This window comes from Trachypithecus francoisi, unplaced genomic scaffold, assembly GCF_009764315.1.
Source record: "Trachypithecus francoisi isolate TF-2019V2 unplaced genomic scaffold, Tfra_2.0 Lachesis_group20, whole genome shotgun sequence".
Lineage (NCBI taxonomy): Eukaryota > Metazoa > Chordata > Mammalia > Primates > Cercopithecidae > Trachypithecus > Trachypithecus francoisi.
The window spans coordinates 25,211,616-25,225,398 of NW_022681466.1; the positions used below are offsets into that span (position 1 = coordinate 25,211,616).

Consider the following 13,783-nt stretch of genomic DNA (forward strand, 5'->3'; position numbering starts at 1 on the left):
ATCTGGTTCTTGCTGGTGAGACACGCTGGCCACGCTGAACGTGACTTCTCTCAAGACAAGGCCACTCCATGTCTCACCCTCCGCCTCTGTCCCCTTCCTCCTTCCCACCACCTTCCAACCCGTTGCAGCAACTGCCGGGCCCATTATCTAAATTAAACTGCATTGGTTTCTGGAGCCAGCCAGGCTTTGGCAGCTCTGGTTCCCCTACATCCTGCCCCCTCCGTTTGCTCAGGCCCCTTTGCAACTCCCCAACCTACACAAGCTGCAGATGGTCCCTGCTGTGGTCCTAGGAGTGGGGTGGTTGGCAGGGAATGCATGTTTCTGGGGCTCAGTGCCTGGTTGTGTACCTGATGTAGCAGCCCCCTGCGCTGTGTGTGTGTGTGTGTGTGTGGAGTGTGATGTTGCTGCTGCCCCTGGGAGGGCAGAGCTGTTGAATGTGTCCTCTGGGGCTCGAGGTGTGTTGGTGTTAACAGGACCTCCAGAAGAGGGGCATGCCTTGCCTCCTCTCCCACCCCAGGTGATGGCTGGCAGATTTATAGCCTCTGTCTAACCACCGGTGTAATTCCCTTAATACAAACCCTGAGGAATTGATCTCAGTTGGAGCACAGAGAAGCTGAAGGGGGATGGGGTAGGAGGAGGGGGAGGGAGTGAGAAGACTGGGCTAGCAGGGGCGGGGATGGGCGCTGCAGTCACCAAGAGAGTTAATTAGCTGCTGCTTAGCAGCTCTTGCCCTGGAGGGGGCAGGTGGCCATAGATGGCACTTTGGGGGTGAAGCCAGCCTTTAGAGATCTGTCTGCTTGATGAGGGCTTGGCAGACTGGGGGCTGGTTCAGACTATTTGGGCCGGTTGGGTTCTAGACCTGGAATGCAGTGAGAGGGAAGTAACCCTAATAGGCCTTTTGAGGAGGGGGTTTCAGTGGCTTTCCCTGTGGAGGGGGGTGTAAATTGATGGACTTCTGAGAAGACAGTATTGTGTCTCTTCAGGCCCTGATTTGGGAATTTGGACCATGCAGGGAATAGATTCAGGGCAGCAGTGCTCAGAGCCGTAGTGACGCACAGGGCATCTTGGCCCCTGCCTAGGAGCTGGCTCTCAAAATGAGATTCCTGCCCAGTGTCATTCCTCCTGGAGTTCACTGCCTCAGTTTCCCTAATGACTCTGGTGGTGATAACTTAGAAAGGTCAAGTGACTGTGACTGTTGAGAGAAGGAAGTAGGTAGGGAGTGTGCGTGTGAGTGTGTGCGGGTGTGGGTGTGTGTTGGAGAGGGATTCGGAAGCCCAAAGCCTGGGTTCAAGTTCCGGCACCTACACTTAGCAGCTGTGTGATACTGGGGGAGTCAAGTCATTTCTCTGAGCTTCAGACTTCTCATCTGTAAATTGGGAGTGACATTATCCACATGTGATGATGTTGGGAGAGTTAGGAGGGGCCACAATTTCCCTAGCTCACTGTCGGTGGTACTGTGCAGGTTACTATGGGCAAGCCACAAGGGGAAGTGGGTCGGGGTAAGGAGCTGCAGAGGCTATGTGGGGAGTCAGAGGTGTCTGTTGGTCTCCCCTCCAGCTTGAGCCGGGCCGTCTCAGCCTCAGAGTCCCTGGTGGGGCCCCTCCAGGAGTGCTGCCGGGCCGTGGCAGTCAGCCTAGCCCGGCCAGCCTGGTGTCCCCAGCGTGGCTTCTGCCCCCACAGGCATGCGTATCCTCGTCACGTTGCTGCTGGACACACTGCCCATGCTGGGCAACGTCCTGCTGCTCTGCTTCTTCGTCTTCTTCATCTTTGGCATCGTCGGCGTCCAGCTGTGGGCAGGGCTGCTTCGGAATCGATGCTTCCTACCTGAGAATTTCAGCCTGTGAGTGGTGGACAGGGTCCGGGAGGACCTGGGAGTGGTTGCGGGGCTGGGGCACCCCCCACTAGTTCCTTGCTTCCGGTTGCTACTGACATATCTGTTCTAACATCTGAGACATATCTGATTCTCGAACTTGGCTACCCATTGGAACCACCTGGGGAGTTTTAAAAAGTACTGATGCCTGGGTGCCACCTCCAGAGATTCTGATTTTGTTGGTCTGGGGCTCAGCTTGGATGCAGAGATTTTTTAAACCTCTCCAGTGATCCCAATGTGCAGTGAAATTTGAAAACCACTATTCTAGTATGTGACCTTCCAACATCCTAAGTCTGGAGTCTCCCTACTCAGGCCTCATGCTCCTGGTGCCCACAAATCCCTGCCCTGCCCAGTCCCTTCCCCATTCTTGGTTCTGTCCTGCTCACCCTGTGTGCCTCGAGCACTCATGCCATCTCTCCCTTCCTGGGCCCTCTCCCTGGAGAGCCCACTCCCCAGCCTCACCCCTGTTCCCCTTCCCATCCTGCAGCCCCCTGAGCGTGGACCTGGAGCGCTATTACCAGACAGAGAATGAGGATGAGAGCCCCTTCATCTGCTCCCAGCCACGCGAGAACGGCATGCGGTCCTGTAGAAGCGTGCCCACGTTGCGTGGGGAGGGGGGCGGTGGCCCACCTTGTGGTCTGGACTATGAGGCCTACAACAGCTCCAGCAATACCACCTGTGTCAACTGGAACCAGTACTACACCAACTGCTCAGCGGGGGAGCACAACCCCTTCAAGGGCGCCATCAACTTTGACAACATTGGCTATGCCTGGATCGCCATCTTCCAGGTGGGGCAGCCTGGGCCCCGGGAGATTCCCCAGAACACCAGCCCCAGGACACAGCCCAGGATCGGAGTGGTCGCTCTCAGGGTTGGGGTGGGGGTTAAGGCCTCTGGAGGAGACTGGAGGAGGATTTGGTGGGCCCATAGTCAGCCTGCCCCTCTGCACCCCCTAGGTCATCACGCTGGAGGGCTGGGTCGACATCATGTACTTTGTGATGGATGCTCATTCCTTCTACAATTTCATCTACTTCATCCTCCTCATCATCGTGAGTGACTCCTCAGATCCCCGTGGGGATGGGCGATCCTGGGGACACCCGTGGGGGCAGTCCAGAGAGGGGATAGTTTGTTCTGTCTGAAGTTTTCAGCTCTCAGGGCAAGTCCTGTACAGAGGGTATCTGTCATGTAGTAGGAGGGACACCAGATGCGGAGTCAGGAGGAAATCCAAGGTCAAGGAGGGACTTACTGCTACTGGAACCTTAGGCAAGTCATTCCTCTTGAGGCCCCCAGCACTGCTCTGGACCTCTGTTTCTTCATGGGTAAAATGAATGGTTCTCACCCTGAGATGATATCACCTCCCCTAGAGGGCACTTGGGAATGGGAAAGAATGATTCTGGTTTTGATTTTTTTTAATAGCTTTATTGAGACATAACTCGCATATCATTCAATTCATCCCTTTGAATGAATCCAGTGGTTTTTTTAGCATGCTCACAGAGTTCTGTTTTGCATAAGGACAAGGAGAGTGCAATTGGCAACTTGTTACTGGGGGAGGGGAGAGAAGCTAAGCATCCTGAAATGCTTGCAAATAAAGAATTATTCCACCCAAAGTTCTGATCAGTGATCAATTGGTGTTAAATGCTGCCTGATCTCTTATTCCTGCCAGTTCAGAAATTGCAAGACTTTAGGAAGGCAGAAGACGGAGGCAAAAGCAGCAATATTTAATAGTTTTAATCACTACCATTCATAGTTAATAACTTCATCGCTACCACTTTGAGCTAATATTTATTGAGCACTTACTATGCACCAGCCCCTGATCTAAGCACTTTCAATGTGCTGGTGCATTTAATCCTCACCATAATCCTTTCCATTTTACAGATGAGGAAACCGATGTTTCCTCATTTGTCTGACCCTACCAGGCGCTTTGCCTATGCTGTGTATTAATCTCCAAGAGTGGGGCATCACTGCTGACGTATGCTGTAACATCTGCTGCCTGTTTAATCCTCGTCGTCCCCTGTGAGGTGCCAGGGTAGGGATTGTGGCCCCCATCTCTTAAATGAGAACTTGGCACCCCAGAGGGTGGGTCACTGGGCCAAGATCACACAGAAAGTAAGTGGCTGGGGCTGAGAATTCAGTCGCAGGCTAACGACTCCACATTCAGCCTTTCTTCCATGTCACCAAGAGGCCAACGACAGAGCCAGACAGAGGGACAGATATTGAGAGAAAGAGATTAAGAAAGATTAAGATCTACTCAGGACCTAGGACTAGCTCCAGAGAGAGATGAACACAAAATGAGGCAGCTCCTGCTGAGTGAGAGACAGAGGGTAGGCCCTGAGAAAGAGCAAGTCCCCAAGGCCACCCCCTCCTGCCTGCGCAACTTCCCCTGGTGCGGAAGAGTGGGCAGGCTTGGGGCGAAGCCTGGCTGGAGGCCTGTTCCCATCCCTGGCCACCACCTCAAGGGGCGAGGCCAGTGCTTCAGGGAAGTGGGGTCTTCTCACCATGTGGCCCCCCCCACCCCACTCCCTTTCCCTCCTGGGCTTGGTAGAGGGGGAAGGAAGCAGACAGGGAGCTAAGGGGCCTAGTTTCCACCCTCCCACACACCCCCTGAAAAATCTTTCCTAACAGCTCTCTGGAATCACACTAGTGAAGCTAATTATCATAATTACTAGGACACGATCTAGAAAAAAAAAATCTGCTTTGTCACCATAAATATTCATTTCCTTCGTTCGGGATTGTTATCCAAGCCATGGTCGTTCCAGAGTTCTGGGGAAACTGAGGCATGGATATGGGGACTGGGGGAGTGTGAGCAAGTCAGGTGGCAGCTTGACTAGTCTGTAGGGTCAAGGGTTCAACCCCTCCTCCATCTGAGGAAGGGGGCACAGGGAAAACGGGGACAGATGAGGCCAATGGTCCCTGTTTTCAGATGAGGATACGTGGTCCCATGGCTAAGGGTCTCTCCCAAAGTCACACAGCTGGAATTGGGGCTAGAAGTAGGAGTCTTGTAAATGATGTTTTCGCCAAGATCTCAAGGCTCAATATAATTTGAAAACCCCGTGTCCCTAATATTGCATTCATTTCCACAGCATTTGCTACTCCTAATGGAAATTGCAGAAGGGTGCTGCGTCTCTGCAGGTGTGCATGTTTAGGGACAGGGAATTTGAGAGATTGCAGGATAACACCATGTTCAATAGCAACATCTTGGAATTTCATAGAGCTTGGTTCCAGTCTTAGCCTTGCTCTGAATTAGCTGAGTGATCTTGGGCAAATGCTTTGACCTCTCTGGGCCTCAGTTTCCTTACCTGTCTGATGGAGATTACAACAGCATCACCTCCTGAGGCTGTCTTAAAAATAAAATGAGATAATGCTTGGAAAATAACTGAGCGTGGCGCCTAGCGCATAGGAATTCCTCTGTACGTGGTGGCTGGCATTGTGATTCACTTTTCTTCAGGACGTCTCCTCTTCCTGTCCCCACCCCTACAGGTGGGCTCCTTCTTCATGATCAACCTGTGCCTGGTGGTAATTGCCACACAGTTCTCAGAGACCAAGCAGCGGGAAAGCCAGCTGATGCGGGAGCAGCGTGTGCGATTCCTGTCCAACGCCAGCACCCTGGCTAGCTTCTCTGAGCCCGGCAGCTGCTATGAGGAGCTGCTCAAGTACCTGGTGTACATCCTTCGTAAGGCAGCCCGCAGGCTGGCTCGGGTCTCTCGGGCAGCAGGTGTGCGGGCTGGGCTGCTCAGCAGCCCAGCACCCCTTGGGGGCCAGGAGACCCAGCCCAGCAGCAGCTGCTCTCGCTCTCACCGCCGCCTGTCCGTCCACCACCTGGTGCACCACCACCACCACCATCACCACCACTACCACCTGGGCAATGGAACGCTCAGGGTCCCCCGGGCCAGCCCAGAGATCCAGGACAGGGATGCCAATGGGTCCCGCCGGCTCATGCTGCCACCACCCTCGACGCCTGCCCTCTCCGGGGGCCCCCCAGGTGGCGCAGAGTCTGTGCACAGCTTCTACCATGCCGACTGCCACTTAGAGCCAGTCCGCTGCCAGGCACCCCCTCCCAGGTCCCCATCTGAGGCATCCGGCAGGACTGTGGGCAGCGGGAAGGTGTATCCCACCGTGCACACCAGCCCTCCACCGGAGACGCTGAAAGAGAAGGCACTAGTAGAGGTGGCTGCCAGCTCTGGGCCCGCAACCCTCACCAGCCTCAACATCCCACCCGGGCCCTACAGCTCCATGCACAAGCTGCTGGAGACACAGAGTACAGGTGACAGCTCTTGGGGGAGGTGTGTGAGTGCCCGTGTCTGGTGACCAGGTGGCGTCCCAGAGGGGACTAGGGGTCTGGAGTCAGAGGGACCAGGGCTCATATTCCCATGCTGCCTCTCATTACTGAGGCACCTTCAACCAGTCACATCCCTGCTTTCAGCTCGAATTTTCTCATCTGCTAAAGTGGAAATCATAATTCCTACATCGTAATAGCAGTAACTATCATGTAATAAGCACCTGCTTCGTGCTGTTTGCAATAATGTCTAGCAACTGTTGCACAACCCAATGGCTGTGTGCCTGTCACATGCTTTGCAGGCAAAATCCCATTGGATCCTCTCTACTCATTAGGTGATAGCCTTTCTTAGCATCCTCATTGTATGGATGAGAACCAGGAGGCTTGGAGAGGTTGCTTGACTCGCCCAAGGCTGTGCTGTTGGTGAGGGGCGGACTCGGGTCGCACACTCAGGACTCCCCGTTGTGAGGCTCAGAGAGGAAATGGTGTGTGACTGTGCCCAGCTTCATGCCCCACTGGCTAAACCTGAGTCTCATTGCCTCCGCACAGGGAGACCCAGTTCAGGGAGCTGCTTGTCTGATGGGTGAAACTCCCAGTGTCGTGGGGGCAGTGAGACACATAGGGACGTCGGGCTCTCCCCAGCAGACAGGTTCACTGTAGCTGCAGCCCACGGCCTGTGTTTCAGGAAGGATGTGGCACGTGGGGAGCAGCGGGATATTCGTGGGGATGTTACGTGGGAATGTGGGCTGGGACCAGAAGGTGCTATCACAGAACCCAGAGCGAAAGGTTTCTATGCCAGCTCCTCCACTACCCTGCCACGGGACGTGGGCCAGTCACATGCACCCACATTTTTATTTCCTCCTGTGTAAAAGGCAAGGCTGGGCCCATGATTACTGTCAGTGGCTGCTTACTGACTCCCTCCTATGTGCAGATGCAGTCAAGGGGGAAATGTTGCTGAGAGCCCACCTGGGGCCAGGCCCTCAGCTGGGGGCCTCCACATCCATGCTTTACCTGGTAGTCTCTGAGGTTCTCATATTCTGTGAGCAAAGCTGGATTTAAAGGGACATTGATGTCTCAGGCTAGGTCCCTGAGTGTGTGTTCATGAGTGCATCTAGTATGCGTGTACGTGTCTATGTCCGTGAAGGGGTCAAGTGTGTGTGTGTGCGTGTGTGCATGCATGTGTCTGATGTTTATATGCATATGTAGGCACATGTGCTTGATGTGTGTAGGTGCATGTGCGATATGAAGCTCTTTCCTTGGTGTGTGTGCATGCACATATGTGCATGTGTCTGGCATATGTGTCATGTGTGAATGTGTTTGTGCACACATGTGTTGGTATGTGCATGTATGTGTGCCCATGTGGTGGTGTGCAAATAGTAGGAGTGTGTACACAAGTGTGTGCATCTGGAGCACGTGTGCAGGTGCACATGTCTGGTGTGGGTGTGTGTGCAAGTGCACGTGTGTGGGCGTGTCTTAAGGATCCCTTGGAAAGTGCTGCTCAGAGCAGTGTTTTGCAGGCCTGGCTTCTGGGAAGGGGAAGGGGAATGAGGCTCCTTGCTGAAGTCGCCTAGGATATAGGAGCTGTCCAGGATCTCAGAGGACATCCAGGCCACCTATCTGAGCCCCAGGACACTCAGCAGTGACTGCCAATGAAGTGCTATTGACATCAGGGCATCTTGTGGGTCAAGACTGCCCACCTTGCAGGACATTCTACACCCCTGGCCCACTAAGTGCCTGGCACCCCATCACTGTAACAACCCCAGACTCCCTGACTCATTTTACACATACTTGAAGGGCAGAGTAGCCCCAGGTATGAGACTCTGGAGCCTCTCACCTCTACTCTCCTGTTCCAGGTGCCTGCCAAAGCTCTTGCAAGATCTCCAGCCCTTGCTTGAAGGCAGACAGTGGAGCCTGTGGTCCAGACAGCTGCCCCTACTGTGCCCGGGCGGGGGCAGGGGAGGTAGAGCTCGCCGACCGTGAAATGCCTGACTCAGACAGCGAGGCAGTTTATGAGTTCACACAGGATGCCCAGCACAGTGACCTCCGGGACCCCCACAGCCGGCGGCAACGGAGCCTGGGCCCAGATGCAGAGCCCAGCTCTGTGCTGGCCTTCTGGAGGTTAATCTGTGACACCTTCCGAAAGATTGTGGACAGCAAGTACTTTGGCCGGGGAATCATGATCGCCATCCTGGTCAATACACTCAGCATGGGCATCGAATACCATGAGCAGGTAGGGGTGTGGCAGAGGCAGGGCTCCTGCCGGCTGCTTTCCGTCTGGGGCTGGGGCCTTCTACCTCCCTCCGCACCCCTCCTCCTGTGCTCTGCTTCCTCTCTGTGCTGCTAGCCCGCCTGGCAGGGAGGAGGGGAGATGGGTGATGGAGCAATGCATGGAGATTCTCTAGAGGGAATGTTTAAAGTCTCTGAGTATGGAGGTCACCCTGGGCAGGCCACAGGATATGTTCTACCTGGGAAGGCTTCTCAGAGGAGCCTGGCTTTGAAGGATGTGAACAAGTGGTGAGCGTCAGCATGTGGGGAGAGGCGCGTCCCTGGGAGAGGTTTGGGTCTTTGGAGAAGGTATAGTGGGGAGTAGGGGTGTTGGAGGTTCCCTGGCATCCATCTGACCCACTAAGTCTGGGTGTGACTGATCGGAGGCAGGAGGGGCCATGTAAACGGGGTGCAGAGGGGAGGCTTGGTGCCTGCACCTGGGTGGAATGAAGGCCTGTTGGGGTCAGGGAAGGAGGCAGTCTTTCCTGGCCTCCCGTCTGGGAGCCATGCTGTGAACCAGGGCAGCTTAGGGTGGATGAGAGTGCCCAGCATGGCAAGGGGATTGAAACCATCGCGTTTGAGGAATCGTTCTAAGAACCGGGATGTTTAGTGAGGAGGAGAGAGGGCTCAGCAGGGACAGGCAAGCTGTCTTCAAATATTTGAAGGGCTGTCATGTGGAAGAGGAAGCAGGCTTGTTTTGTGGGGCTGATGGCTGCAAGCAATAGGATCTGGGCTGAGGGGGAGGAGGCTTTTCTAACCCTTAGAGCTATGCAGAGACAGAAAGGGTAGCCTGGGGGACCCCACTGATCCCCCACCACGAGCTGAGGCTGCATGCTTGTTGGGGGTCCAAGCAGGCACCATGGGTCCTCACAACTAGGTTTTGCTCCCTCTTCCACAGGGTTCTTTCCAGAAGTCGCTCCCCCTCCCCCAAGTCTGGCCTTCCAGGTCACCCCCGTGGCTGATTCTTGGAAAAGGAGAGAGGCTAGCAAGCAGGTGCTGCAGTTCATGGTCTGCCCAGGCTCTGCTCGCCTGGGTGTTCTGGCTTCCCTGGGGCAGCAGGGAGGCACTGGGCCATGAGAACCCAACCTTCTCTGGTTTGGAACGGAGGCCATGCACCTCCCCATATCCACACCCTCCCAATCAGGAGCAGAGGTGGAGGAGGCCAGAGGTGTGGAGTGGCTCCTACACCAGCACAGTACTCTGTGGAAGGGGCATCTCAAGCGGGTGGTACAGGCAGGGTGGTACAGGCATGCTGGGAGGTCTGGGTTGAGGCTGAGGGGCACAGATCAAGCTGGGTCTGTAGCAGACTGTGAGGTGTTCGCTTTTCTGGGGGATTCGAAGCCCCCCTACCACCCCAATGAACTCTGCACCTGCAATATTTCGAGCACCCAGCTTTTACTCAAGACTGCCTGACCTGGCCAGGTGCACCCCTCCCCATCACCATCACCGCACATTGGCATCCCTTCCTCTAGCCTCCACAGTGCCCCCTCCAAGCAGCCATGAGGTGGAGAGAGCCTGGGACCCTGGCTGCAGTGCCAGCGGGTGGGTGTGCATAACACCACGATGGGCATGTTGTGTCTGGGCTGCGTGGGTGTGGTTGTGTGTGCACATGCCCACTCTGCTAGCCTCCCAGGGAGAGGTGCTCCACTCTGCCAGATTGGTGGCGGTGGGGAGGGGGCAGCATTTTCTGCTTCCAGGACCCAGGTGGTGACAGCCCCTAACCTCCCATTACTCAGGCTCCTTTCCCTCACCCCTTTTCTGGCCATGGTCAGGTGCCCCTCCCTCAGGGGTCACCTCCCCAAGTGCCCTCTCCTTACCCCTGGGGGGTGCACCCAGAAGTCCCTGCCCAGCTGATGCTGCTGGTGGAGGTTTTGATTGCACTGGGAAGAAGCTGAGTCACACAGACCCAGGGCAGATGAAGCCTCGGCAAGAGGGCTTTCAGTTAAATGTGAAGAAGGACGCCCCTTTGGAGAGGAGGCAGCAGCCATCAGTCAGGGCTGCCTGCACCATCTCCTTGCTCAGGTTCCTGAGGAAGGGCAGGGACAGCCCAGGGCTCCTAAGTCCTCAGCAGCGAGGAGGCATCACTCAGTGGTAGCAGTGTCTGCTCCAGGGAGGGTTTTGTCCCCATACCTGGTTGCTGAGGGCCCCATGGGGGTGAGTGGGAGTCCCCAGCAGGCTGGGCAGATGACTGACAGCTGCCCAGCGGGCTCAGGGGCGCGGAGAGTAAGAAGTCCCAGAAGCTGCCATGGCCCTGTGCTTGCAGGCACTGCGGCGTGAACGTCCCGCCATCTGGGCCCCGGAGCCTGAGCATGCTGGGGGCGGGGGGTTGCCAGGGAAGGCAGCGAGGAGATGTGGGGGGCTGAGAGAGAAACACAGAGTGGGCACAGAGAGGGAGACAGAGACACATGGGAGGATGGACACGCAGAGGGAGACAGAGAGGAGGCTGATGCAGGCGAGACAGAGGCACAGAGGGCAAGATGGAGACGGGGGAGGAGGGCAGGGAAGAGAGACACGCAGGCAGCGGAGAAAGGATGTGGAGGCAGAGATGAGCCACAGCAGAGATAGACAGAGACAAATGGAGCCACAGAGACACAGGGGGAGACAGAGACACAGAGAGGGAGTTGAAGGCAGAGACCGAGTCCCAGATGCAAATGAGGACAGAGATGGGGTGGGATGGGGAGACAGAGACTCCCCTGGAGCTGGCTGCGTGAGGTGCCGCTGTGTGGAGGGAGAGCAGCTGCTGACAGAGGAGGCTCATGGCTTCCCTGCGGTGCCCTTAATGAGGCAATTGTGTCCATTGATCCTGGAATCGATCAGATTGGGGGGTCCTGGAGAGGGTGTTGCTGGTGCTTCGCCAGAGGAGCCCCTGCCCTCCCTCCCGGCTATCACCACTGCCCTCCGCAGGCCCTGTCCTCTCCCACCATCCCCTGGCTGACTCATCATTTGCTTGTCCTGTCCCCCCAGCGTGTGCTACCCCACCATCCTCCTGACTGAGGAAGCACCTATATGTCATACCCCGCTCCGCCCGGGGCTGGCCCCATGCTGTCCTCTCTCTCCTGCTTCCTCCACCCCTGAACCACCAGCTGGAGGAGAACTGGCAGGACTGATTTGTCCAGAGGGCTGGTAAGGAGGACAAGAGCCCAGGAGACTGAGGAGAGAGCAAGAAAATGACTTGATGTTGAAGTGTGATCTGATATGGGGCCAGCCTGCATGTGTGCCCCATCCGCTCAGGGCAGTACATGGAGCCCAGAAGCTTTTTCCAATTCGTCCTTTTGCATTGGAGTTGGACCTAAGCAGTGATTGACTGGTAAATGTTGAACAACCAGCCCTTCTAAAATAATGAAGTCCTGATCTGTAGCATTTGCCAATTTCCATGGTGTAAATGCTCCCACCATAGCTGGTTTTAAGCTACCAACACGATTCCACTGAATGTGGGGTTGGGAAGAGACGTGGACAATTGGTCATCCCAAGCTAGTGAGAAACAGCTCCAGCACACCACTGGGCTCAAGGCACAGTCCTTTTTAAAGAGGTCACAACAAGTAAACAGTCATATTTACTTGATGTGGCACATGCTCAGAGAGGGATGCATGGAGGAGGAGCCCTTAACCCAGACCGGAGAAGGAATTCAGGGAGGGCTCCATGTAGGAGATGACCTCTGGGCTGAGTTTGAAGGAAGAGTAGGACATAGCCAGTGAAGGTGGAGGGTAGGGCACAGTATGAGGGCTCCTGCAGTGGTCCAGGCAGTTCATATTACATCTTCATCCCTGGAAATGGAGAGCAGAGGGCTGGGGAGAGCTGGCTGGAAGCTGGATCTGCAGGACTCAATCAGCTGGAAATGTGGGTTGAGAGGAGGCAGCAAGGATGACACCCAGGTTTCTACCTGGGGTAGGAGCAATGTGGCTTGAGCAGATGTGGGCTGGGGGACATGTTGCATACAAGGTGCCTGCAAGCCATCCTGACCATATCCAGCAGACTGTTGGAGCTCAGAAAAGAGGCTGCCTTCTCTTCTGTGTGTCACCTGGGTCTGCACTGGGGCCAGACCTCTCCAGGAAGAGGGGAGAGCACAGGAGTGGGAGCTTGGAGACACAGGAGCTTCCTAACATCTCCTTCCTGGCTCTGGGTCATGGTGGGGTGGGGGACAGGTGCTAGTCTCACGTTCTAGAAGAGGGACAACAGCATGTAGGGAGAGGGGAGCTACATGTAGCCCAGTGGTCTCCTGGGCCGTAGACAGGGAGAGGAGGGGGAGGGTCCAGGGTAGACGGCCTTGCAGGCTGAGAGAGAACAGGGCAGGTGATGACTCTGCTCATTGCTCACACTCTGGGGCCGTCCTGTCACTCCAGATACATGTCCAGAGAGGGTTTCTATTTATAAGTGAGTGAGGTTGGCTGTTCAAGGCGAGAGAAGCTGGGGGTGGGGCAGGGGGAGGTGGTCCAGATATGGTAAGTATTAACTTTGAAGGAGGTCATAGACTCCTTTTCAGTTCTGCTGAAGGCTGGGGACCCTCTCCCCAGAAAATACCCACATGCATGGACACCCTAAATGTGGCCTTTGAGGGCAAAGGTTTATGGACACCTCCCACCCCAGCCAGTCCCTTGGTCTCCAGATAGAGGAGCCCTGGCTGAAGAGCTGGGACTGAGGACCGAGCAGAGCTTTGGGGGATGATCCTTTACAGCTGACTGGCCCCAGACATTCAAAGGCTATCTGGTGTGGGAGGGAGAGGGGCATTGTTTTGGAGATGTCTGCTAAGGTATTCTCTCATTCTTTTAGGCATCCCCTGGCTCCATGCTCTCCCAGTTCCACAAACAAGGGGAGCATATCCTGTGCACAGCACACTAGACTAGAACACTAGAATATCAGGGGGTTGAGAGCTGAGCCAGAAACACCCAAGAAATGTAGGTTCTGGCGGAAAAGTCACTCTGTTTCATGGATGATTATGCCAAATGCCGCAAGAGAGGCTTCAGGGGACAAAGGAGAGCTGCTCAACCCCAGCTGTCCTTTGAAAGGGTTTCACGAAGTTGGTGGCTTTTGAACGGAGCCTCGAAAGATGAATGGAATTGACAGTGGCTTGGGTGGTGGAGGTGGGGGGAGGTGGGAGATGGAGGGGTGGGTAGGAGTGGAGAGATCTCGGTGGAGAGATTAGGGCACATGCACAGGGTGGCACTGGATGCTTTGAAGGACAGTCAGGTTTTCCTCCCTGTCCTGGCCCCGAGTTGTCTGAGCAGGGATTGATGTTAGCCCAGCGGGGCTGAAGGAAGCCGGTGCTTCCCATAGGTGCAGGCTGGGTGGGGGAGGGCCTGGAGGCTATTTCTGTTGTTCAGATCAGAGGCAAAGAGGGCCCCAAGTAAGGCCATAGCTATGGGAACAAGAGGGTGTGGGT

At 55.5% G+C, this 13,783-nt stretch overlaps 1 protein-coding gene across 12 annotated transcripts in view; it reads left to right on the forward strand.

Moving 5' to 3' along the window:
• Window positions 1-13,783, forward strand: part of CACNA1G (calcium voltage-gated channel subunit alpha1 G) — a 67,003-nt gene that overhangs the window by 9,742 nt on the left and 43,478 nt on the right. For all 12 annotated transcript variants that reach the window (XM_033183497.1, XM_033183491.1, XM_033183496.1 and 9 more), the window contains 5 exons: window positions 1,681-1,840; window positions 2,358-2,658; window positions 2,825-2,917; window positions 5,346-6,129; window positions 7,995-8,371. In XM_033183497.1, coding sequence (XP_033039388.1) covers window positions 1,681-1,840; window positions 2,358-2,658; window positions 2,825-2,917; window positions 5,346-6,129; window positions 7,995-8,371 — 1,715 coding nt within the window. The remainder of the gene's footprint in view (window positions 1-1,680; window positions 1,841-2,357; window positions 2,659-2,824; window positions 2,918-5,345; window positions 6,130-7,994; window positions 8,372-13,783) is intronic.